Source organism: Equus caballus, chromosome 6 (assembly GCF_041296265.1).
Source record: "Equus caballus isolate H_3958 breed thoroughbred chromosome 6, TB-T2T, whole genome shotgun sequence".
Lineage (NCBI taxonomy): Eukaryota > Metazoa > Chordata > Mammalia > Perissodactyla > Equidae > Equus > Equus caballus.
In genome coordinates, this window is record NC_091689.1 from 89299816 (window position 1) to 89326769 (window position 26954).

General features: G+C 41.6%; 1 protein-coding gene across 4 annotated transcripts in view; it reads right to left on the minus strand.

Annotated features, from left to right (window-relative positions):
• Positions 1-1200: 1200 nt before the first annotated feature.
• Positions 1201-26954, minus strand: part of LRIG3 (leucine rich repeats and immunoglobulin like domains 3) — a 45436-nt gene continuing 19682 nt past the window's right edge. For 3 of the 4 annotated variants that reach the window (XM_070270305.1, XM_023643904.2, XM_023643905.2), the window contains 16 exons: positions 20139-20270; positions 19460-19603; positions 18294-18437; positions 17831-17974; positions 17285-17428; positions 16262-16342; positions 15334-15405; positions 12766-12837; positions 12100-12263; positions 9833-10153; positions 8401-8682; positions 6733-7185; positions 5797-5955; positions 4016-4159; positions 3647-3922; positions 1201-2462 (listed from right to left, as the gene is read on the minus strand). In XM_070270305.1, coding sequence (XP_070126406.1) covers positions 2218-2462; positions 3647-3922; positions 4016-4159; positions 5797-5955; positions 6733-7185; positions 8401-8682; positions 9833-10153; positions 12100-12263; positions 12766-12837; positions 15334-15405; positions 16262-16342; positions 17285-17428; positions 17831-17974; positions 18294-18437; positions 19460-19603; positions 20139-20270 — 2977 coding nt within the window. In that variant the 3' untranslated portion in view covers positions 1201-2217. The remainder of the gene's footprint in view (positions 2463-3646; positions 3923-4015; positions 4160-5796; positions 5956-6732; positions 7186-8400; positions 8683-9832; positions 10154-12099; positions 12264-12765; positions 12838-15333; positions 15406-16261; positions 16343-17284; positions 17429-17830; positions 17975-18293; positions 18438-19459; positions 19604-20138; positions 20271-26954) is intronic. The other variant, XM_070270304.1, reaches the window with a different exon arrangement.

Genomic DNA, 26954 nt, shown 5'->3' on the forward strand with positions numbered 1-26954 from the left:
AAAAAACAGATTATATATACACAGTAACTATCTTATCATTAGTGTCAATAGTGGAATTAAGAAAAAAGATACAAAAGTTGCATGAACATCTATTAAGATACGTTGTACATGAATTGGTCTTGCATCAGAAAGCAAAGGAAGATTAAATTGAAATTTTTAAGCATTTCTCCTCATAAATAAGCCAAGCGATTTGACATTTATCCACATTTTTTTCTAGGCTATTTTAGGATATCTTAATACTTACTAGATTTATTTTGCTAATTCAATATGGAGTCACAAAGTCTATATACTCTTTTCATGCAAACGTCAAAGAGCAACTGAGCTCTTTCTCTAGACAGCTGAGATCATAAGCAACCCACAAGCTTCAGCATGTAAGCAGGGAAAAGGGGGAAAATCACGTTGACGTACAGTGAGTCTAAGTTTTGAATTTCAGGCATAAATGATTTAAACCTTTGTACTTAAATCTGGAAAAATTAAATCCTTCACAAGAAGTTCATAACCATTGAATGGGCCTCTATCGAGGCTTGCATCACATCTGGCAATCATGAAGACAAATTAACAATAAGATTTTGAAAATCTGGCGCTTTGATAAAGCCAAAGCATATGAAATCATTTCTTGGCACTTCGTCACTGGTGGTCCAAGGACGGATCAACTTCCTGTCTCGGACTCTGCTGTCTCAACTGGAGGAAAATCTTACTGCAATCTGGGTTCCAGGCTCCTGGCTCACAAAAAACAAAGCTGTAAACTCAAGAAGTGGAACCTTCCCCCAGCATATTGAATCCTCTGAGAAGGGTCTGATTCTCTAAGAGCTGCTTTGAATTTAGTTCAAAGACCTGATCATGGCATAAATTCCCACCTTCACCAGGTTAGGAGATTTTAAAGTTTAATGTGCTGTCTTAACTCCTTTTATGCCAATTTATCTCGGGCAAGAGAGTTTTTCTTTAAAGTACACATGTGAACAGGATTTACTAAAGAAAAAAGTCCAGTTTCATCATCTGAATTATTAAGCTTAAGTTTGCTTCATTTTATTACTTCACACTGTCACTTAGTTTTGAAAATATGATGATATTCATTTTTGTGTATGTATGTCAGCCATGTAATGGCATTTTCACCTAAATACTATTTAAAGCAAATATTTTAAATAGTTTTGTGTTTGAGTAACAGATTTGATACTCAGTTTTAAAGAAGTAGAACTATGATGACCAAATTGGAAAAATATTTTAATTCTTAATGAATGTTTCAGAACAGTTTAGAAGCTTCTTTTCTGAAAGAACTGCTCATCGGCAGAAAATCAAGGACAGTCTATCAGCATCCCATTACACCTGAAGAACGGAGGAAAATTCACCTCTGCTGCAGCCATTCTAACTACAGAAATGGGCAATAAAACACTTTTGTTATAATTAAAGGGGTGGTGAAAGGGAAACGATTTGGAAAAAGCACAATGCATGAGACCACGAGGTGTTATTGTAATTAAGGGAACATGGCTTGAGCAGTGACGTAAGCAATGGAGTTGTACCATATTACACCAGACGACAACAACAAATCTTTTTTTGTTCGTAGAGTTAGAAATAAATTAACGTATCTTAAATCTCTGTAGCTCCTTCTCGATTACTATGTGCTTTCAGACACTATCTGATTTGAATCTGCATTACGACAACCCTGGGAGGTAGGCGGAATGCTCCTGTTTTTACATATATTTTAATGCACTGAGTATAATTTTGATCAATTGAGACGTGATAATATGAAATGAACCTAGAATGTGTTGAAAACAATAAAAATTGTTATTGTATAGATGGGGCTTGGGGTCAAAATGACATATTTTATTAAATGTAATGTGCAAAATAAAATGAAGTGATCTCTATTCAAAAAAGGTACAAGACAGGTATTATTTAAAATGCTTTAGTACTCGTTTTCAATAAAAAGAAATCTGGCATTATAAAAATACATAAAATAGTCATGAATTTATACTATTAATTTACATAAGATTTTTTTTTGCATAAAACAAAGTTATAAAATAGTTTAAAAAGGTATTCTTATATGAAAGTTACTCCCAGTATAAAATTTTTTATAACTTTTTGTAATTTTGGTCCATCTGTATAAATAAGACATTTCCTCCTTTTAAAATTCATAACTCCATTTAAAAACATAGGATTCTCTCTTTTAAATATAAGTCCACTTGAGGTAGCATGTTAGAACTCTCTTTGGTCCCATTCAGTCTATGTGTCTAAGTCGTAAGACTGAAAATTTGGAGTCCTGTGGTGTTCTAAGGTCTGTTTATAGGTACACGTGTGATTTTCTTGCTGAAAATCTGTCCTTTCTTTCCCATCTTTCTCTGACTCAGAGTCCAAGTCCAGGGAAGAACGAGCTTTCAAGTGAAAGGCTCTCGGCTGACAATCCGATAGGTGACCAACACTTGAAAAGGCATCCAGGTGAGGTCTCCCCAGAGGCTTTCCAAATGTTCCTGAAAGAAAGAAACCCCTTGAGCAGACGGGTCCTTTTGCTGGCATGTAAACCAATCAAACACATTTCAAACGAAGGAGCATCTTACCCCATGAACATGAATCAGCATTTTCTACAAGTGCACACTACGGTACTCAGGTATATGTATAACTGTGTTATGGAGAGAGTACTCACAGAAAGGAGCTGAAGATATTTGCACCCCTCTTATTTGTTACCTACTGAATACAAGCTCCATTCTTTATCACTTCTCATGACCTAAAATAATATTAATCATTGAGCAACGACGTCCCCCAATATAAGCTCTCCCAAATCCTGGCTTTAGTATTTGAGATCCCTCAGTGCTCCATGAAGGGCGTTTGGATAGTAACGTATGAGTAACTTGTGCTGGAATACAGAAAGTTTCCGCCCAAATATCCTTATGTCTTGCCCTTTCTTTAGTAGCAAAATATTCAATTGACTCAAATTCTTGCCTCAGTTATATAAAAGGTATTTCCACTTTTCAAGAAGGAATAACAGTAATTATACTACGACAAAACATAAAATTTCTTAAAAGCTGAGTAAAATATTTTAAAATTCTATTTTTTTATAAAAGCAAGACCAGTTGTGGTTCATTTTCTCATATCTTAAAGGATCTCCACCCCACTGTCCTCACGCGCTAGACTAAAAAACCCATGAAGGAATCTTAGTGCCAGCGAGTGTCTTCCACTGACGGTGTCCTTTCCAAACGAGGTTCAGCCTGGCTAATGAGCAGCGCTGGCCAGGTAGGACACCGTCCAGCCTCTGACGGCAGGTTCAGTTATGAGCCACCAGACATCCTAAACCACAATTACACAGTGCACACAACTCCAGCCCAAAGCCTGTTCTAGCCCCAAACCACTTTTTCCACACAGCTCGCAGACTGAGCTTCTAAGTCACCCCGAAACTCTCCTGGGTGATGCCACACACAGGGGTACCCAGAAAGCTCCCGAGGCTTATATGGATTAAATCCATAAGCCAGTAGAATCCCCCATGTCTGACTCTGCTTTTAGAAACATGTGTACAAACTAAGAGGATGTCATGACAGCATCATTCAAAACTAATGAACAAAAAACATTTTTTACCAGTTTGGTATTCCAAGCTCTCATCGCTCTCCCACAAGCAACTCAGAATACGAGTCCTGAGTATCTAATAATTTCCTAAACTTACCCAGGAAAGAATTACTCGAAGTAAGTGATGCTGGCTCTGGACCTGGACTGAAATCTACAGAGGACTTGTTCAGACGCACGTTTCTCACTCCGGGTCCTTCACCTTGAGAGCAGGTGGAGCTGACGAACTTCCTCACGTGGAAAGGCCATCCTGCGTCACCGACACCCTGCTCGCAGGACTCTTCTGACGGATGAGGACATGGGTAGCACTCCTTTTTCTTTATGTAACTGGGCTCATAGTGGTCCATTAAAGCTGTTCTCAGGTCAGCACCACAACCTTTTACATTTGGGGACAGCATCAGAAAGAGAGAGAGTTAGAGCTTCTAGGAGTCTGTCCAGGAAACAGAACTCAGAGAAGAGAGCCACATACCTGTAGGATAGGCTTCAAAAGGACCTGAGCCGTGTCCGCTCCCCTTCAAATACACAGGGCCCGAGGATCCCAGAAAGGGACACAGGAACGGGTCCGTGGCAACCTCCACATCAGCTTCACTGCTGTTGTCAACATGGCATGTCCCTTTAAAACAGACACCTCAGTCACTGAGCCCATTTTATTCAAGTACCATTCCATGTTCTCTCCACTTTTGGTATTTTCCATATTTACAGATGAAAATTTTGGATAGAATAACACATAAAAGAAAAAACTGCAGAAATTTATATTAGGGTTTTAAAAAAAATTGTTGAGGCCTATAGATTAGTAATTGAAGAAATTCGAGACCTCTAATAGACTTGAATAACCATTGTACTGGATGTGTGAACCCGGCTGCCGGCCCAAACTGGTTTCCAAGAGAAAATGATCTGTGTGCAAATACTACAGACAAAGCAGCCATGGTTTAAACCACATGATGCCATCAGCACTGCTCCCTTCCTCCACAATGTCACAGATGACCAGGACCAGGGATTGGCACTTAACCAAAAACCTCCTAATGCTCAGCTCATAGAGAAGCTCAGCCAAAAGAAAAACGTCCTATTGTGAGTATCCGAGCTGAACAACCGAGAAATGATAGGCCAGTTAGCAGTGGACACAGCAGGTGAAAGACAAGAGATACTGTAAGGGTTAGAGATGCCATGAGGAGCCATGTGCCTCGCAAGCAGAAATTGGGCAGTCGAGGGGGTGGGGGGGGGTCTCCGAGGGAAAGAAAGGTCCCAAATGAGACTTAGAGTGCTGCAGTCTCTAGAGCTGCTCCAAATGCTGACCATCTCCAGCCCAGCATCCGGGCGACACGGCGCTATTATACTCCTGCTCTGTCCCTTTAGACTTTTGTAAAGGTCTTTTCAGTAAACCCTGCTACATCTGAACGAGCCTGGTTCTCTGCTCTTTGCAACCTAATGAATCTAACCGGAAGACCCACTTTTATGCTCAGATCTTCCCTTCTATCTCCACACCCCCCATCACTGCCTTACTAAGCACTTTGTAATCATTTGTTGAAATTTTTTGTCTCACCACTGATGAAACTGTGAAACAGAAAACAAATATTCTTCCCGCCCAACTGTGGAGTCTGCCACACAGCAGACACTCAAGACATGCTTGTGGGAAAAGATGGCAACATGTTTGAAAATAACGTCAATAGCTTCCACCTGTTGAGCCCGCAATGCGTGCCAAACACCAGGTAGTTCTCCATTATCATTTTATTTTTTACAACACCTAATAGGGAAGGACTGCAATTGCCCGAGGATGTGCAGGGAGTGAGTGTCAGAAGTGGTCTTGAACCAGGCCTGTGCTCCTGAATTGTGTCGCCTCTATTATTACTATTCTTAAAACCATACAGTTCTGAAAGCAAGAGTCAGAATTAGATTTCTCTAATAGAATGGTTTTAAATTACTTGACTTCTAAGACTATGCATGAAACCAGTTAATGTCCTTTAAGTAGAGATTGTTCAGGGACAAAGAACATTCACAGGGTAATGGAAATACTACATTGCATGGAGGAATTAAATTTTACTTAACCTACTTGTCTTCTTTTAGTGTCAGAAACAAAGATTTTTCTAGTATTTAAGAGACGTGCAAAAAACTATTTAATTTCAGCTTGGCTACTGATCTTGGGCCAGGTCCTATATATCAGTGTATCAATTTCTTGTGAAAACTAATATTATATTTGAGCCTCCCCTCGGATTATTTCAAAACAATACACCCATCTTCATTTTAAACACTTACCATTACTGTCATGTTGTGGCAAGAAAAATCCGCCTCCTGAAGAAGTGACGAACTGGTGGTGGCTTCCACTTTCGGAGGAGACGTACCCATCCTGTCTGTCAGCTAATGTCCCCTGCGATGATAAATAACTGGGGATATCTGCCGGCAAGTTGGTCTCATCTATAATCAAACAACAGCATTCTGTTAACAAGAAGGATCGTCAACGCCCCACAGCTTCCCTGATGAACGGTATATACTGTTTTGGTTTCCATATAAATCAAATAAATCCATTCCTGCAAAGCCAACTTGATGGGGCAGGATGCAGGTAAGGTGAACCAGGGCTCTGCTGCTCTGGGAAGCATGAGCTGGTTTTCTATTTTATTGCCTGTGAGATGCTCCTCCCGAATTTCAAAAATAACAAATGTTTAAAAAGATAAAGGCTTAGGAATTTTCCTGGCATAGTATATAAGCTCTTGACTTAAGCTTGATTTCGGCCCTGTGCCGACTTAGCATCATTCATCGATATAGGTGTTTGCACATATTAGTCAAGCCATAGCCCCTCTCCCACTAATACTAGCATCCTCTCTACATGCCTGCACACATCTATGCACACACAACAAAACAAAAACTATGGCAGAGGGTGCATCTCATGCCTGAGGGATGGCTCCTGGCTCTCCATCACCATCCTGTGAAGGAGTGTTTTACTCTGATTTGGACTATATCTTACAGCCAACAGGATACTCTCATGAGGTTTTAACAAAAAGTATTAACTTTTAAACGTTAGCTTTATTCTGGGCTGGGCTGTTATTTTTAGCTAACCATATTTCTGCAGCTTGAAACAAATGAGTCACGCTTCTGACATGGCCTCAGACTGTGAGACACACATTCTAGAAGAAAATTACCACGAGACCACAAACACACGACTAGCGCACTCGTGCCAAGCTTCTGTTGACACACCTGTGTTGGTAATGCTGCAATCCTCGTTCCTCCGCCTAGTGTGGTAGATGATGACCACCCACACAAGCGAGGTGCCCACCACACAGCAAACCACCGCTATGATCACCACGCCCACAGTGGCCCATCCGTCATCATCTAACGCCGAGGCGGTCATCGGAGGGGAGTCGCAGGTGGGGGTGGGGATCACACTGAGGCGCACGCTGCCTCTCTCGGTGCCGAGCGTATTAGACATTTCACACGTGTATTTCCCAGCATCACTGACATCAGAGTCCACAATGATCAGCAGCTGATTGCCTGCTGCAAAAAAGTGCCTTTCAGTGACCACCAAAGGGCTGTCATCCTTGGTCCAGTTCAGTCTGGGAGGAGGGCTACCCCCCGCGATGCACTGCAGGACAGCCGTTTCTCCCTTGGTTACGGTGCGGTCTAGGAGGGGCCGCAAAAACGAAGGTGTTTCTGAAACGACAAGTTACATTTTGTCTTTTTTTGAGAAGATTAGCCCTGAGCTAACATCTGCTGCCAATCCTCCTCTTTTTGCTGAGGAAGACTGGCCCTGAACTAACATCCATGCCCATCTTGCTCTACTTGATATGTGGGATGCCCGACACAGCATGGCTTACCAAGCAGTGCCATGTCCACAGCTGGGATTCGAACCAGTGAACCCCAGGCCGCCGAAGTGGAACGTGCGAACTTAACTGCTGTGCCAGCAGGCCGGCCCACGACAAATTACATTTTTAATCTCCTAAATGAAATTAGGTTTTGCATATCACCAAATCTAGCCCCTGACCTTATTCAAACTGGAACTTAAAATTGTATTCTCCCACAATTTATGCACAGGCTTCTTTAAGAGCCTAAACAGGTACTCAACATTTGGGATTTCATTTCATTACCTGGCTGTCATTTACTTATAGTGCCCCTTAAGGATAATATTTACTATTTTTTATCTCAGTCTCCCTCACTCTTGACAAGGCTGGGGGTATGGAGGAAGGATGGCAAAGCAAAACATTTCAATTTTTAGAAATAGAAAATGCACAAAAATAATTTCAAGCACAAAGGTGGGTTGATGGATGAAAAAAAATCAGAACGTCTAAATTTTCAAGGGGAAACTTTCTAGTGTTAGATGACCAGGCCTATATTAAAACCCTGAAAATAATTCACTTTTATTATTTGGTATTCATAGGTTACTCTGATTAACTCTTTCAAAGATACATGTCTGATTAACACGTTCATGTTTTTTAAAAGCATCTGTTTAGGTAAAAGATAAAAGACGAACTCTGATTTTCAGAGTGGCATGGTAGACAAAAAAAGAGAGCAGCTCCCTCCTGCTTTGTTCATATGCTTATTTTCTTCCATATTCTTTATAGTGTCAGGACTATGGGGTAGAGACTGCACAAGGGGAAACACAGAGGACAGTGATTCCCGCAAAGGGAACCCTCAGAGCATCACCTCCCCTCTCTGCCGATGGGGCAGAGCAGAGTCATCTGACTGGACACAGGAAGATGTAATGCCCTCCCGACTCAAAGCTTCTGAGAAGCCATTTGTTTTCTCCAGGAAACGGCAGTGTCCTACGAATCATCTCTCCCCATCACAGGGTGTGAAACTTAGGGTTCTCGGGTGAGCTAGGATCTTTAAGACAGATTTAGATCACCGAATCTGAAATTATCCACGTACCCAGGACAGTCAGGGTTGCATTTGCAGAAATGCTTCCCGCGCTATTTTGAGCTGTGCAGCTATACACCCCGATGTCCTCTATCTTCACATCCACGATGAAGAACACGTCATCCTCAGGCATAACGTGCATGCGTCTCTCGCGAGCCGCAGGGAAGTCTGTGCCCCCGTCCTTCTGCCAGGCTATCTGTGGGGCTGGGTGTCCCAGGGCAGCGCACTCCAAGCGTGCCATGGCCCCCGCACGGATGGTAAGGTCCATGGGGGTCTTGGTGAACGAAGGCAGCACTGAAATCCGAAAACAATGTGGGTGTCAGCTATGGAGTTTCGGAGGTTCATTTTCATTCCTCTTTTTGATACTTACAAATGTCGCCGACACAGGTAAGGCAGGGGTCATTTCCGATCCCAAGACAAGGAATCTCACGTTGAGATGGAGAGATCAAGTGACTCCCTCAAGGTTACCCAGGTCCAGAAACGATGGAGTCGGGATGAAACCCAGGTCACCGGATCTGCAGACTGATGGGCTCTCTGCTATTTTCCAGCCACTTTTTAGCTTCCTCGATAATTATCTCTTAGACCCTGGGCAAATCAATTCATCTCTTTGCACCTTGACCATTCACTCCATCTTTTCTGTTTTAAAGTCCCTCCTGGCTCTATCATTCTGTGACTTTAGATATGGGTGCTGTCCTACAATTTTAAATTCAAAATTGTTCTCAGTGTCAGGCCTCAGCATCATTTGCTGAATGAATGCACCAACGAATCACATACAAAATCCTCCACCATGGAAGACACAAATGATTAAGCGATAAAGCGGCAAGGATCCTACTGTGTGGCCTACCTGCCACACAAAGCAAACGATGACATACTTTTATTAACAGTAGCTAACACTTAATGCATTTACTGAGCACTTACTATATGCCAGGCGAATGCCTGAATTCTGCTAAGTCCTTTACACAATTTATTTTACTTAATTATTATCGTACTTTTATACGGTAGGTGCTACTATTCCTAATCCTAACTGAATGTTGTGGAAATGGAGGCACAGAGAGGTTAAGTAACTTGCTGAGAGTCACAGAGCCTTGAGTGGAGTGGCAGAATTCAAACCCAGATGTCTGCATGGAGGCGGTGTGCTTTTGACACCATACTTCATGGCTTCCCACATCAGACCAGTACAGTGTGAACTCCCAGAGCTGAAAATATCTGGTTCATCTCTGGTTACGCACCACACTATCGATGGTGTCTTCAACACAGTAACTGCTTGCTTAGACACAAACAACCAAGAATCTTCATTTTGTGGAGTGTGAGGTAGGGAAAGGAAAGGTTAGGTAGAGAATGATGAGAGCAGAGGACGGGGTGAGGAGGAAGAGGAAGAGAGGAAACCAGCCTTCTGTTTCCTAAAGGTGTCTTTAAATGCAAAAGGAGAAGTCAGACCACGTACTATTTACTGTAAGCTTGGCTTTGACAGAGTAGGACGAACCGAAGTGATTGGAGATGACACACTGGTATTTCCCTTCACTGGTGAATTCCACGTTGCGTAGCCGCAGAATGGTGGTGTACTCCATCACCTCGCCGCCTTGGGCCCGGAGGTGTGCGTAGTTCTCCATTTCAGCATCATGCAGGAGCTCATTGTCTTTTTTCCAAGCAAACGTCATCGGGGAGTCACTGCTGCTGGCAGCCGAGCAGATAAAACTCAAGTTGGAACCTTTTATTGCCGACTGTGTTTCTGGCTGAACCGTGATCTGGGGTTTAGGAAAATCATCTGTTCAAAATGGAGAGGAGGAAAGAAAACGACTTGAAGTCTTGAAAGTCCAAATGCTGCCCAGATTTGAACACCAAGAAACTCCAAACAAACAGCGGCTCAGGGTTTACCCTTGGGTATGTTTCACAGATGGGCCCACGGTCCCAACATTGAGATGATGGCCCCAGAGAGTGTTTATAAAGTAATCCATTCATTTCAAATAGACTGAGACCTACTTATCAATCGTTACCTGAGAGGGGACTATTGTTTTGGAATATAGTTTATTCCAGACCCCTTGTGCTTTTTTTTATATAAATACATGAGAAACCAGAAATTTCCACAAATAAGGAGCAGCAAAATTAAGAAAGAAACATCAGTAATGATAATCAATTATCATTAGGACAGCAATGAACACCCCCATTTCCCAAAAGCAGAAGCCATATTAAAGAGCAGTAATTTTTAGGTAGAGCAAAAAAAATAACCCTGTAGTGAAAGAAAAACCATCTCCGAAACTCACAGTGAGCCCCTGGCTTCAGCCCGGAATTCAGAGCGGACAATCAATCAGGCCGCTGGGCTGCACTGTCAGAGCTGCAGTGTAATTAGAGCTTAGCAACTCTTTCATTCCAAACAGTTATTTTTGGTTCTCTGTTACTTTTTGGAAAAGTTACCTTTTTGAACTTCAGTTTCTCAGAGATGATCTAAAACCAGAAGGAAACATCGCAGATCTACAGCAGTGTACCACTTGGGTGCTCTGAAAAAGTGACGTGTGTGTGAACGGGCGTGGCGGATGCTCTGATAACTGCGACGCCAAGCCTGCATGTTACCAGCAACACAGCTGCTGCTTCTGTACGATTATTCTAAAATTCTCACCTGGTAAATCGACGTTCAGATTCACAACGGAGGGACTGAAAAGTCTATAGGTACTATACAAATGTCTCAAAGTTATAGAGTTCATATTTTGGGACCAGAAAACTAAAAGAAGGACCCTGGGAAAGACACAGCTCAGGCCCTTATAGATGGATGCCAAAAGCTTATTTAGATCCAAAAGCTACACCAGATGTTTTGTTTCCAGAAACCGTTGGCACTGTTTAATACTGCAATCTAAAAAAATATATTTTTCTTGTACTTACCAATTGTAGGCAAAACAGACAAACAAATTTTTTAAAGGCCAATGTAAAATTAGGTTCTGTAATATTTTAACACATATGCTTAAATTCAAGCATATTTTGATTTCACGTCCTAGATGCACATTTGTTTGTACAGCCGTCTCCACGGCAGTGACCAGGAAGCAGCAGGGTATGTACGAGACAGGAGGCTGCACCGGGAGGTGAGCGCTGGGGTTCAGTCCATGTCTGTTCACCAGCTGGGTGCAGGCTGGGTGAGCAGGTCTGAAATGCTGAGAGGCTTGGATGCTAAGATGATGGACCTTATATATATTTATAATAAACTCAAACTCTTTATTACTTGTAATGCTTTACCCACCCATAGTAAAATTTTTAGCAGCCTATAAATCACCGGCTAGTAATTGTCTCTTTCTACTCCACATAAACAGCATGTGCACAGGGCTTTGTGAGGTCTCTTCACTGAGCTCACACGAGTCTCTCAACAACCTTCGGAGCTGGGAAGAGTGGAGAGCAGAGCTCCCATTTCACAGGAGCAGAGGCGGAGATTTCAGGGATTTAAGTAGAAGGGCTGGACTGTCCTTCAATCCTCCCAAGACCCAAAATCATTCTCTTTCCAGCAAACCACCCTGATGCCAGAACAAAGACGAAAAACTCTTAGAAAACTCTCTTTCTCATCTGTAAAATTAAAACAGTCAGCCAACTACAGATCCATTTTCATCTACCTCTGCAGAAATAAAAGCTTTATTAAGAGAATATAAATTTATTCAAAACCATTATTTGTACAAATGGGAGAAAAAAAAAAAAGAGGCCTTAATAAAAGGCAAAGGCAATAGTTATACTTACCACACACAAAGCCATCTGGGCTAACGGCAAAAATACTCCTTCCCTTCAGCAGCTGAGGATGGGCACAACTGGCACTCACAAAGCTCTGAAAGTTGTTTTCCGCCACCCACTGTGGGAGCCATTTTAGTTGGCAGTCGCACAAAAGGCTTGATGTATTTAAATGCCTGGGGAGAGTAATTACATTCAATTTGTTTTGTATGAAATGCAGATTTCTACAAGTAAACTAAAGTCAAGTAAATATTAACAAAGCAATGAATGTGGAAACCAAATACATACATCCCATGTAATAAATACGCTAGAGTCCATCTTAAAATGCAAGAAATGCAACTCGCACGGCTTGTTGCTGTGGTTCTTACCGACCTACTGAGCTGGAAGTGCTGACATAGCAAAAATACCTGTCTACTGAAAACGCGTCGCTAGGATTAGGCACCGCGCTATACTAGGTCCCACAAATTCAAATTGCAAATTCATAACAGAAAGAAAAAGGAACTCCTCTTTTCAGCAAAGAGAGCAAATAACCAACTCCTTTTGCTTTCTGGCATAAAGATTAAGTAATGTTAAGAATATGTTAGACCCTTGTCGTAGATAATCTAGGATGACACACCCCATGATGGTTTCCCCCTCCATGCTTTATTTCAAACTCTTGGAAGGAAAAAAAGAGCTTACAATTGTTGAAGTTTCTTCATTTGTGAAAATGCATTGCCTTGTAATGACATGATTGCATTGTCACTCAGGTCTCTGAAAAACAACCAAATCAAATACATTAGAGCAAATTATGGTCATTGCGTGCCTTCAGGCAAAGCCTGGGCCCACACTGCCAAACCCATTCACCAAATACTCCATGTGCTGAAACACACAAATGGTGTGACTCTGCAAGAACCCATAAGGAAGCCTGGATTGACTGAAGAACAAGGATATCTGTACCCGAGGCTGGCTCTGCTACAGTGAGATGGATTCCCTTCTCATCACCATGGACAGGTTATTTGATGCATAAGGGCCTAAGGTGTTCTGCTGTATTATTTTATTGTATTTCTCATTATTCAAAATAGTAACCATTACTAACTTCTAAATATGCAAATAAAATTCCTCGTAATTATGCTTTTAAAAAACCATCATGTATAAATACCTTTTATGATATGCACTATGCTAAGTGATTCATATTTACATACATATTATTAAATTTAGTCCTCACAGCAACCCAAAAGAAGATGGTATTACTACCTTGCTTGACATGAAAGGAGCAACTAAGATTTGAACTCAATTACTTTCAATTTCAAAACTCATGGGGCCAGCCCAATGGCGTGGCGGTTAAGTTAGCACATTCCACTTTGGTGGCCGGCCTGGGGTTCGCCAGTTCGGATCCCGGGTGCAGACATGGCACCACTTGTCAAGCCATGCTGTGGCAGGCGTCCCACATATAAAGTAGAGGAAGATGGGCATGGATGTTAGCTCAGGGCCAGTCTTCCTCAGCAAAAAGAGGAGGATGGGCAGCAGATATTAGCTCAAGGCTAATCTTCCTCAAAAAAAAAAAAAAGAAAACCAAAAAACATGCCCTCAGTCACTACTCTATTCTGCCACACACAGGAGAGGCAGTAAGGTGTTCAGACAAGATGTACTTGTTAAAACAAACAAACACTTCAGGCAGGACATTTATAAAATGAGAGAATACTCTGGGCCAATTTTATTTTTAACTAGGAGTTACAAGCAGTGTGAATGAAAGGACTCTCCACATGATTCCTGCTCTGCTCTTCCTTACCGGGGTCAGAGCACAGAAAGGGATTTTGAGTGAGACAAGTAGCAGAAGACAGAATGAGGTACCAAACGTGGGCAGGGAAAGAGGCTGCCAGAGTCGAGAAGGTTTAGAAAATTGAAGCAGAGGTTAATTCTCCACTGATACACTAATTCCACTTTCCCAGAAATGGAATGGGTCAGATGACAAACCCTTTTGGCTCGTTTCCCTTTGAAAATAATTTGTTTCAGAAAGTCCAGCAATACAGGTCCGCCCTGCCAGTTGCCGCTTTGCAGAGTCATCTCCCCAGCACCTGAACGGCGCACTGTCCGTATGTCTACAATCCCAGCCTCCCTCACACTGACAGGCACGGCAGAACACGACACAAGGGAGCCACAGCTCAGGAGACAACAGCTCAGGCCAGGGTACAAACCAAATACGTATTTTACATGAGACCTTCTTTCATCCAAGTTAATGGATATTAAAATCTCTGGCTGCAAGCGTGCCTTAATACAGAGGGCCTATGTTTTACATCACTCTGCACCTTCACTGTACAAGTGTAACACACATGCCCAGGGTTCTGAGCAGCTGGCTGGCTCGGTGCTCATGCAGGACTGACTCCTACCGAGGGCGGCTAGCTTGCTCTGCTAGGGGCTGAAAATATTTGAGCCCCTAAATGTCATTTCAAAAATGTGTGCCAGAGTTACCGAGGGGAGCAGGTAGGGCCTGTGAGACCTGAGCTCGCGTGAAGCAGGGACACTGTGAAAGCAGAGGCAGCCCTGGCTTCAGGCTGATCCGGCCAGTTGCTAACCAATGGGTTATCAGCAAAGAGAACAAGAAGAAGAACAAAGGGGTGAGGTTGGTTGCCTGTTTTATAAACAACAGCAACAAAGAACGAACAACAGTTCTCCAGGTAGTGTTAGTACCCTCCTAATGTCACAGTCAAGGACTGTGGGAATTGCCTTTTTTTGATCTTTAAAATCTAAGTCTCCTTAAGTGTCCAATGGAATCAACGAACCCTCAGAACGACCACTTCTTAACTTAAAATAAAGGTAATAATAGCTGTTGAATAGTTTTCTCATGAGGATTAAATGAGACAATACATATAAATACCTGGCATAATGCCTGACATGTGGTAGATGCACAGTAACTGACAGGGTTCTTTCTCAATATATCACTACTTGAGAAAAATAACTAAGGAAAACCCAATAATGCAAGGTAGCGATGTCCTTAAATGCAAAGGAAAATATGTAGCTGCATCCTTCCATACAGATGTGGATAGATGGATGGATGGATAGATGGATGGATAGGTAGGTAGATGGATAGATGGATGGATGGGTAGGTAGGTAGGTAGGGAGCTAAGTAGGTAGAGGACAGGTAGACGTGTAAATATAATTTATGGTACTGAGAGGATACCAATAAAACTACATTCTAGTTTATCTTTTATCACACGAGTCGATAACAATCTCTAATAACGTTTAGGGTGACTAAATTCAGCTACTCACAGATGTTCCAATGCATCCAAACCAGTGAAGGCTTTTTTGGTAATAGATCGAATCCGGTTTCCCTGGAGGATTCTAGAAAAAAAAGAAAATTACATTGGAACAGTTAAAAAGCCATCCTGAGGTGGAATTCTCATGAAAAGCACTGCTTTTTAAATCCTTTGTGAATCATTTTATTTCCTTCAATTAAACGATACATCCTGTAAAAACATACCCATGCCGTCCATTTCAGTCATACAGTGCAGCATGGTTTTCAAAGCATTCAACAGAGAACACAGCAAAAATAGGTATTCGATAAATTCCTCTGATGGCTAAACTAAGGCACTGATCTTCAGTCTTTTTAGGGGGAGGAAGAAACTTTATTCCAAGAAAGCTGTCTCAGAACTCTAAGAAACAGGCAGATCATGGTGGAGACTCTCTCCTTGCCCTCCCTCCCCTCCACAGGAGTTTAGGGCCATGTGTAAGTCAATTGGAAGACCAGAATCCAGTCATCTACGAGGCCATTTTATGGCTAATATAAGCATATTTTTACCTTATATTGCTTGAACCCTACTGCAGTATTATCAGCGGACACTGGATCACCTCATTTAATAATTCCTCTGAGCAGAAGGCAACATCGAAAGTTTCAGAATGTTGAACTTAGTAGGTACACTAACTTTACAAAATGATAATCCCAACAGTCTAAGCACTCAGAACAATTTAAAATTCTCTCGCTATTAAAATAAGCTTAACCTAACCAAAGTGTTGCAGAAAACCACTGTACCCCAGGGAGAAAAGCCATCCTCCTAGACAACAGCTCTCATTTGGGGAAATGACAAAGGGTAGCACCCAGATTAAGCACCTATTTCTAAACTCTTCAAGACATCAACTTGTGGGACTGACTCCAATGACAAAACAAAACGTTTAGGTCAGGGAGTGAGGCCATACTCACAGCCGCCTCAGTTTGTCGAGCCCAGAGAAAGCACCGTTCATGTCTTCAATAGTCCAGGAGATTTCATTGTTCTTCAGGTCCCTAATTAAGAAGAGGAATGTTACTGAAACTAGTACCAGGTACCGAACACAAGACACAAGCCTTCTCTTTAGAGATACGCTCAGAAGTCTAAGATCACCACCCAGGTGGCATATAATTTGTAATAAATTCCTCCTAATTCCCCACATCGTCTCCACCCCTTTCAAAAGAATAGAAAACTCTTTCTCTCTCCAACATACCTCTTACACCCTTGCCCTCCTCCCCCCATAACATTTCAAGGTTTTACCCCAAATCAGGACAGTTGACTCTGGCCCTATTAATTCCTCTATCAACATGACTAAATTCTGAAAGACTTGAATAGTCTGAAAAGTACGTTAAACTTTAAAACCACTGCTCCAACCACACAAGCAGGAGTTGGCCAAAGCATACAGCATGTCCTTCAATTATGTAATGCTTCAAATAGGGAACGGAGCAAAAGTTTCTGACAGTGCAGAAATCAAGGGCCCACTGCACAATATTAAAACGAACATTGGAGAGATTTCTCCAAGGTCAATTAATCCAATTCCCTCTTCTTTCTCAGGACAGAGATCAAGTCTGGATATAACCAGTACGATCAACGGCCATCTTCCTCTGCTGCCCTTTGTATATCATTTCACTTGGGGTAATTTTTAATCTGCATTTTAGAAAGAAAAATTAGTGGATTTGAAACTGCTTCCCTCTTGAGCAGTTACCAACTTCCTGGAGATCCTGAGAAGGCCAACTGTAATCACCCAAACAATCTGATCACTGTCCTTTGTAATCCCTTTAAGAAACACATATGGATGAAATGGACGGATTTTAATCAAACTGATCTGGGAAAGATTAAGACACTACTTCTGAGGCTGCACACATTTCCTTCACAACAAAGGAAATCTGCTGGGAGAAAAGTGGGCACATTTAGGAACCAATTAGGTTCATGGATGGGGAGAAAAATGTGTAACTTACAAAGTCTTTAAACTGGAAAGGCCCCGGAAGGCACAATCAGCGATGTAGCTCACTTTGTTGTTTCCGATGTGCAGTGTATTTAGTAAGCTCAGGCCCAGGAAGCTAGAATCATCCAACCTCGACAAGTGATTGAAAGTTAGGTCCCTGTAAAGAAAAAAGGAACAAAAAACAAATAACAGCTTTTATTTTACAGTGCAACATACTAGTTTGTTTTCCAAAAAACAGATAATATATGTAAACCACAATAATCCTTATTTTAAGACTGCCTTCTTAATAACACACAGGTAAACATTACTAATCCTGGTAATTAAATAAAAAACATTCTCTTTCTTTGAAAATAACCGTCATTGCTTTAGCCCATGTGCCACAGACCTGAAACAGCAGAGCTGGCTTCAACTTATCACAATAAAAATATGACTGGGTTGCATGTGAAAAGAGCTGTCACCTTGGAAACTTTGTTATGAAAATTTCACAGATCAGTGGCAAGAAGCTCATGCTCTGGCATGATCGCAGCTCTCAAACCTGAAGAGAAGAAAGGCAACTCACAGCTCACTGAGTTTCTGGCAGAACTCCCAGGCATCGGGGCTGATCCTGCTGATGGCATTTTGGCTGAGATGAAGCTCCTGCAGCATCAGCAGGCCGTAAAGCCAGCCCTTGGTAACCTCCGTCAGGTTGTTATGGTCCAGCTGCCTACATTTACCATAAGAAATAAAAGCAGGATCAAAAGTTCACTATCCCTTCTCTTCAAAGGGGACACCTGATTACAACCTACTCCATGTTCCCATTGTGACTGCTTAGCTTTTGTTACAGAAAGACATCAGCAAAAAAATACCAGGTGCTTATAAATTCTCAGTCACATTAAATAATGAAATAAAACTAAATATTAAATTATAAATAAGATGGTAAATGATGCGATTTTAACATAGAATTTCAAATAAAAGCTATTGAATGTTCACTGAGCCATCTACGATCATACGACCTGAGCAGGAACTGGGAGAACCCAACTTACAAGATTTCCATGTTGCTCAGCCCCCAAAAAGCACCATCCATCAGCTTTGTCACTCCATTTCTTTGCATTTTCAGAGACTTCAGAGCACCAAGCCCTTGGAACGTGAGTCCATCTATATTTTTAATCTTGTTTCGGTTCAGCTCCCTGCATTGAAAATTACAGTTAAACGGTCAGCTTATATGACAAATTCTGGAGGTGGTAATAAAATGTGACATTACTATAATATAGTTAAACCAGCCAGTGTTAAATTACACAGAATGTTTTGAATTTCTAAACTTTTTTACTGAGAAGCATTTCGATTTATTAGCAGTGTAAATTTCCTTCTGCAAAGTGTGACGTATTTTTGGAATAATAAAATATTGAAACCACACTTTAATTTCTAAACTGGTGTCCATCAGTATAGAAGCAAATGAATTAATATTTGTTTTTAAATTATCCAGCATGAGAATAGTGAAAGTCCTGTTAAAACATGAGGTCTATTTAAGAGTAGGGCTGTCAAGTTTATCCTGTTCCAGCTGCTTACAAAAGGTGGTTCCTCCTTTTCACAATCTTATGTTTAATACTTTCTCTTTAAGGCAGTCGTTCTCAACCTTGGTTGCACACTGGAATCACCTGGGGCATTTTAAAAATTACTGAAGCCTGGCTCTTACCCCCAGAAGGTCTAATATAATTGCTCTAGGGTGTGGCCTGGGCACTGGGATTTTTGAAAGCTCCCCAAGTGTCTGTAATGTGCAGCTGAGGTTGAAAACCACCATACTGCAGGAGCCTGTTCACAGATCATTCTACCATTATTAACGAGACAGTTCTTTACAGCCACTTAAGCTATCAGAGCCTCCTGGAGTTGTCAGTATTATTCTCATAAACCACAGCTGTTGAGAGTCCCCATAATTTCTTCAGTGCCACAATGACGCCTTTGTACGGAGACCGTTCAATGATTACACTGTTGACTCTTTCAGTAACAATCCAACGTGCCTCGTCAGGCAGGAGCCTGCACTAGGTGACTTTCAAAGCTCGTTCTGATTCGGAGATTCCACAACTCCAGCTCTCAAAGGGAAGCCGGCCACGTCCTTGCTTCTAAACTCCTTTTGCCACACTGTAGGTTTTTGGGGACAGACTCCAAATGTTTAGAGGAGGTGAGGAAACATCTAAGAGGGCATTTTACTCACAGGTGCTGCAGCTGGGGCAGTCTAAACATCTTGGGTGGGATGGCTGCGATTCGGTTCCTGTTCAGCTTCAACACCAGGAGCGTGTTGGCCAAATTATCAAAATACCCAGGTTCCATGGACGTGACTCGGTTGCTGTTGATATACCTGTTGGAAGTTTAAAGATGAGCGTCTCTTTCTGGTTTCCTTGGAAGTGGAAGCGCGTGCATTTTCTGTATTATAAAGAATCTCCAGAGAACCTATCATTTGTAACGATGGACACCTAAAATAATTACTCTTTAGATCCTTGTGGACCAATACTGTATGATCCACACATACCGGAATATTTGAAGGTGACAAACATTTGTTAGAGATACGTATCCACTTTTTATGAAATTCATTTATTAATGAAACACAACTGGCTTAATTTTGATTACTTTTCAAGAAGATGCACTTTTCACCCTATAGTTTTTCTACCAAAGGATGTCTAATTTTTTTTAATTCAAAAGTGTAAGAATAAAATGAAGACTGTAGTTATTCAGGCTTACAGCAAATTACAAGTCAGTAAGATAAGAAAGTCACATTTTTGATCCATCAGCAGTAAAACAGGCAGAGTTTGATATATCTTAAAGTTGATTTTTCTTATTATAACATGGTATTTTCAGCATAGGTGAAAATTTTTGTTAAAGAAAACCTGACTTACAGATATTTGAGTTGTAAAGGTGGAAACGCAGTTTTAAGCTCTGAAATATTATTGCTGCTCAGGTCCAAAGTTTCGAGGGATTGAAATTGTTTCAGATGTTCAGGTAATATTTCGACAATCCTGTTTCCAGCTCTGGAATTGAAGGATAGCACAGGTCACAACAGGGTTCATGGTACAACAATCCAAAACATGAAAAATATTTTCTATTCCTCACTTGTTCTTCAGAAATACGGAAAACTGATTGCTCTAAACAGTACTTTTAAAAGTTAAATAGCAACTCTTTACTCACTTTGATTTTGCATTAAATAGTAAATAATTAGAATATGTGAAAAATATTCCTACATAAATATGGGTGTGTTGAACAGCTGTGGTTATTATAAACACTATGCACTTAAACGGTTTGATTTTTCTTTCTGTGATTTTGTTAACAGTCCCTCTTCTTTATCATTTTATTGAATAGTATGTGAAATGCCTAGTGCCAAGTTGGCATTCCAGGCACTGATGTGTAACTTCCCTATTCCTTCTTCTTGATTCCTAATCTATTTCTAATTCTTCTCTTGAAAAGTAACCACACTACAGGTGCCAATGAACTCAACATACTCATCAGATCGGGGCTTTTTTAAAGTAATGCTTTTTCTTTAAGAAATACACAAATATTTCTTTCAGAAACAGAAAGTGCCAATGCATCGCCATAGTCTTCAAAACCAGTGGATACTCTCCAGGGCTCTGAACGTTATAAAAGTATTACATAAGAGCAGCCCAGTCTAAATAACCCCAGGGGAAACCAGATTTTAATAATTTTGACATTAACAGTCAAACACCAGACCATGATGTCCAACATTGTAGCCACATGTGGCTCTTTAAATTTAAATTAATTAAAATTAAGTTCCCGAGTCACAGTAGCTATATTTCAGGTTCTTAATAGCCACATACGCCTCATGGCTGTCAAACGGGACAGTGCACATACAGAACATGTCCGCCATTGTGGAAGTCCTATTGGTGAGCACTCCACTAGACCACAAAGGAAAAAACAAAAAAGGGGCCATGTCAAGGTCCTTAAAAGGTCATCAATACAACAGCTTCCAAGGGGAAATTCAGCATTAAATGAGCATCTTGCTAGCAAACAGGAATTAAACTGATATTAGTTTAATGTAGCTAACCTTCATTTAATGAGAAAACTTAGAAAATAAATATATCTCCTACGTGTTTCCTTCCCTACCAATGTGGATTTCTATGGTGCGTTGAGTTTCTCCAGCTCGTCTGCCTTATGATAACTCTCAGGCCTCTCACCATCTCAGAGGTTCCTGAGTTAGGTACACTCTTAGGCTTTTCACAAAATCCTGTGCTGCATCCTGACACAGCACCCACCCTGGCAGTCTTCCCGCCACACTGGGAGCCCCTTCCAAGCAGGGAGAGGTCTCCGCCCCTCTGGCTCAGAATCTGTGTGGAATCTAATCAAGTTGAGGACAGATTAGACCCCAAGCCCTGTGCCCAGCATTTTTCCTAGATTATGCCATTTACTCAAGGACACTTCTCTGGTGTAGATAGTACAAAACACCAGGAAACTAGGGCTTCTAACCAAATGAGTCCAAGCATTCCCAAGCCACCTCGCAGAGTACCCATTTGGTCCCAAAGCAATCCATGAAGGCTGTTTCACAGCATTCCGTTTCAAACATACTTTGGAAATTAAGTTCTTCCGTGGAGATGCACCTCCAGAAAGGCCTGCCACCTCCCGCTCTTGCAAGAACGCTGACCTTCTGGTTTCACACCAGCGTGGGAATACACAGTGGCTCACTGAGCCGTCAATATGCCAACACTAAGGGCGCCCTGGAAACAGGGTCCCCCAGTCTGTGCTCACACCCCAGGTAGATAAGAGGGACCCTTAGGGCTTTGCACGTGTTTGGGATCCACCAGAGTAGAAGACTGACTTCCTAAACGTGTGCAAACGTCAGGCGCTGCTTTCCCCACAAGAACGAACAATGAGTGGAGAAAACAGGCTGTACGTTTTCTATTGAAACAACAACAAACTAACACAACTTCTCAAAATATTAAAAGCCTCCACAGGTTACTTTTAAGGACCATGGGGAATCATCTTTTTTGATGCAAATCATCCAAGAACCTTAACCCCATTTTTTGAAGTAATCCTACACAAGGTAACAAGCATAGGCAATATATATCTTAAGAGGCAAATTTGTCTGTGATAATAGTAAGGCTAAAAAAACAAAAAAGGGTTAGCAATCCTATGTGCAAGTCACAAATATCAAGCCCCTCAGATTCCCATAAAGCCTTACAGACTTTGTTTAGAGTCAAGTCAGCCATGACCTCTGATTGTGACCATTTCCCACATCTGGATCCGCCAGTGTCTAAACTCCTTGATCTAGCTGTGAGGTACAGGGTAATGCAAGTGAGACAATTAGTCAATTTCTAGGTCCCGGAGATGGATTTAGTCCCAGAGACAAGCCACAAGGCCTTAGGGTCAGGGTGTGTGGGTTAAACAAAACCACACTCTCGGGGACAAAAATGTTCTCTTAACTACATAACCCAAATGTGTGCATTACCAGGATGTCCTCCCACAGACAGCAGAGTAACCCTGAAGTACCCCCCTCTCCAGCCCCCGCCCCCCGGCCCTAGCCACTACCTCCCATCAAACTCGGCATCTGGTTTGGGCCCCAAGGCTGTCTGGGGCGAGTACAGCTACACTTACATTTAACAACAACAAAAGAAAACGCTCAGCTATAGGTTTTGCAATAAATGGAGCAAATTGGTTTTTTGTGAGAGGGAGCCGGAGACCCACAGGTGTCTATCACGTTGGTCAAATAAGGCTACGAGTTAGATTACAGGCCATACAATCTTTGGTTTATATATTCGTTTGTTTATAAGGTAATTATGAACAAGGTATTAAAACTGCCAATTACTTGAGTGACGAATAAAATTTTCCTTGCAGTTAAAGTACGCTCCAGCCAAAGCCAGCAATTTCCTGAACTGCACACCTCCTAAATTGCAGTGTGAAAGTGCTCAGTTAGCGATGGAGCGTGGACACTGCCGTCTTTGTGAGCAATGTTTCCCAGCACAAAAATCCCTTACAACTGCCAGGAGAACAGTCCCTGTATCACAAAATGGTAACTCTGTCCTAATGGAAGTGAATTAAACCCAATACCAGTCTCATATTAGCTCTCAGACTAAACTAGCAGATAACCACCTGATACATACCAGTTTAAAAAAATTTGCTTTATATCAAAAGCAAACCCTTTAAAGAAGGGTTAAAAATAAAAGGATACAACTACATTAATAATTAGATAAAACAATCTTTTTAATCACCTAAAACCCTCAAAATAAACATATTTCATAACAGAATGGGTCATAAATAGCTACTTCTAGGAGACAAAGGTTCAATTCAACTCTAGCTTTCATTTTTCTCCAAATATGGATAAATGCCAAAATTGATGAATACATTAAAAGTATTGCACTTAATTAATGGTTTTGGCAGGAAATGTGCAATGCTTTAAAAAACAAAACTGTGTGAATACTTTTTTCCGTTAAACTTAAGTTAATGTGGAAAGGCCATCTTTCCATTGTTCAAACATCACAATATGGTACTGTATGTACTGGAAGGCGTTTCAGCCTTGTGCAAATCAATCTTAAGGACTACGAATATTTTGGTCATCTATGTTTGTTGACAGTACAAGGTGTTCCACGGTCAAATCATTGCTGAGGTCAAGCATAATTAGTCCCTTGTGGACTTGTCCCCAGGAGCTTGGTCAGTAGGAATGAAGATGGTTGCCCCAGGTTTCTATGAGGCCACAGAAAAAACAGGATTCCCAGGTATTTCAGCTTTGGCTTCTCAGGCCCAACAATAATGGTTTCACTTGGTTGCCAACTTCACTCTTCAGCCTTCTTTGCCAAATACCTTTAAAATGCAGCAGCAAACATGACTTGCCATTTCCGTACAACAATATTTGCTCTTTAGAGTGCTGAAGATCTAACAATGAACAAGAAGGATGTGGTCCCTGACCTCACAGAGCTTAAATTCTAGTGGAGGAGAACCAGCCGGCAAATGGGAGCGGTCCCCAGAGTGTGAAGATAGCGTAGAGCTGGGAGGAGATGAGAGCAGGTCAAGTGGGGCCCTGTAAACCACGTTAGGCATCTGGGCTTTATCTCAAGATTAAGTAAGGGGAGGAGGATGGAGGATTTCAAATGGTGGGGTGACTGTAGAGATGTGCATCTTAGAAAGGCTGCGGCAGTGAGGGGAAAGACTGGGAAGGGGGCAGGCAAGACCAGGTGCAGGAGCATCTGGGAGGCACAGAGGACAGACGATGGTGCGTCGGGGTAATGGTGACCATCTGCCTAGATGCCCACTTTGGGGTGAAGCACCACTCTTCTTCTGGTTTCCCAGGGCGCACACTGTGCTCTTCTCCTCCCAATATACAAGCTCAGTTTCCAGCTCTGCAGCCTCTGGGGACCCAGTTCAGCACTACTGGAGTCCCATTCCCTCTGTCACCACTGTGCTGTGTGTCGCTGGTACAGGAGGCCTTCCAAAGCGCGGAGCGCACACTAGGGTTCCCTCTTGCTCAGGAGTGAGATGGCTCCTGAGAACAGCTCAGTACTGACGATTTCATGTGTCTGTAACCAGCAGGAAAATGGACAAATGTGTTATTCCCATATACAAGAAATGTGCTTGTTTGTTCTGATACTCTGAACACCTGCACTAAATGTAAACCTGGGCTAAATTAATAATTTATGAGGTTAGTGACAGGACTGCTTGCTATGACAACGAGCGGTTCCACTTTTTGACTCACTGTGATCTCCAGAAAGCCTGAGAGTCTCAAAAGAACTTCATGCACTCTTAAGTGGATATATAAATGGTCTTAGTTTATTTCCAGAGTCTGGAAGGAGAGTCACAGAGTGAAATATTCTTTGTTAGTGAGGAACCAGAATATCAGGTTTTTTCACACTGGAATTCCTGAACCAATTAAACTGCAGCTTCTTGAAGAATAAGAAATACCTGTCAATAGTTTGCACTGTCTTCTACTTGTTGCACAAGATAACAGGTAGCTTAAGGCTTTGCAGCTGTGATGTGTAAAGACATGCAATCTTGGCTACTTAGAGAAGGAATGTGCATGTGGCATTTTCCGTGTAGAGATGGTGTGTGCAGTGAAATTTAATTTGAAACCATTTTTTTAAATGTTGCAATGCCCTCTTTTCTCAGAATGCATTACTGTAACCACATCCCCTAAGTCAATTCAGCTGTTGCAGCTAACAAATTGCTGAATCCGTGGTCATTCCATACAACCCAAGAGCCGGCATATTAACCGTATTGACTGGGACCGTCGGCCGGGCCCCAAGGGAATACTGATTTCTAGATATAACTTGCAAGCAACCAGTTGAGCACCACTTATAAAGGAATTAGAAGTTGTTAAAGAAAACACTGCATTTTGCAAACATGTTAAAGGTCGCTTACATTTCCAACAATAACCCACTCCCCCAAAAAAGCTTCCCTGAAAACCACCTTGGCTGGAATAACTAACACCCCATAATACTAGGCTTCTTTTAAGAGAGACTTGGCAAGCACAGAACCTCTCCCAAGCAGATAAAAATAAACTGTCTCTGCTCATCTTTTTTCTAAAAAGATAATTAAGAAGTTTCATTAAACGAACACATGTTTAGACTGGTCCACTGCTACTGTGGCATCAAAGAATAAAGCCAATTGGGGAATCTGTTGCAAGGAGAAAGATTCTTGATTAAGAATTAATGATACTAACTAAGCAGCAAATGAGCCACTGGAAGGGGCAATGAGTCAGTTCTTCTGGTAAAAGCCAGGTCAACATAAAATATGATGATCTTTTAGGATCAGAATCATGATAAAAATGGCCACAACGATTTAATACAGAGGTCCTACAAGAATCAGTCCCTATTTATGTGCCAATTATAACACGTTAAAAACACAAAAAGAAATATGGGCTAAAAATCCATTCATACCACATACAAAACAACCCTTTTTGATCCCCAAGTGTAAATTCAATTTAGTCCTTTATGTAAAGAGAAATTTATGTGGAAGTCCCTTAATTTAGGACGCTAAAGAAGATCCTTACTGAACAATCCTTTTAATCTGAAATAAATTAATTATTTACAAAAACTAACTCTACTCTAATTTAGTAAGATTTAAACATGTTCCCTGCCTCTCCTTCGAGGGAGAGCCTTCCAGGGCCGTTTTCACATGCCAGACAGCTGCTGTGGTGAAGCTGTGGGTTTGATTGTCCCCACTAGCTTGTGATTTACTGCGAGTGGAGAGAACTTCTAATTCACCTTAGGTCCCCCAGAACTCAGGATTCAATGAATGGGCTCAAGAGCCTCAAGTGACTAAGGAATCCTGATTAGTCCCGGAACTCCAGGTCAAGCTTCAGATTGGCTCGTAAGGAGTTATCTGAACCGTGGCTCAAGACACACAGGTACATCAGAAAATGCTATGGTCATTAGAGCCGCCATCCAGAAAAGGCTACAAAAAACTGTGATTCCATTAATCTACTCGTTAAAAGTAGGATCCCTTTGAAGCAGCAATTCAAACCACAGCTCCCCAGCAAGGAGACTGTGATTCTGTTCCTGGTTCTCTGTCTTGATCTACCACACTTGGTGAATCTTGATTTTCTCATCTGTCAATGGGAGGAAATGGAATGGAATGATTTCTCAGCTCTAAGGAGTTGTGATTCTGGAACTGGATGACAAACACTGCGAGTGACCAGATTTGCTCCAGAGGCTTCATACAACCATCATGTAAAAACTACAGCCTCTTCCAGAACCTGGCCTCACTTTGGGAGGGAT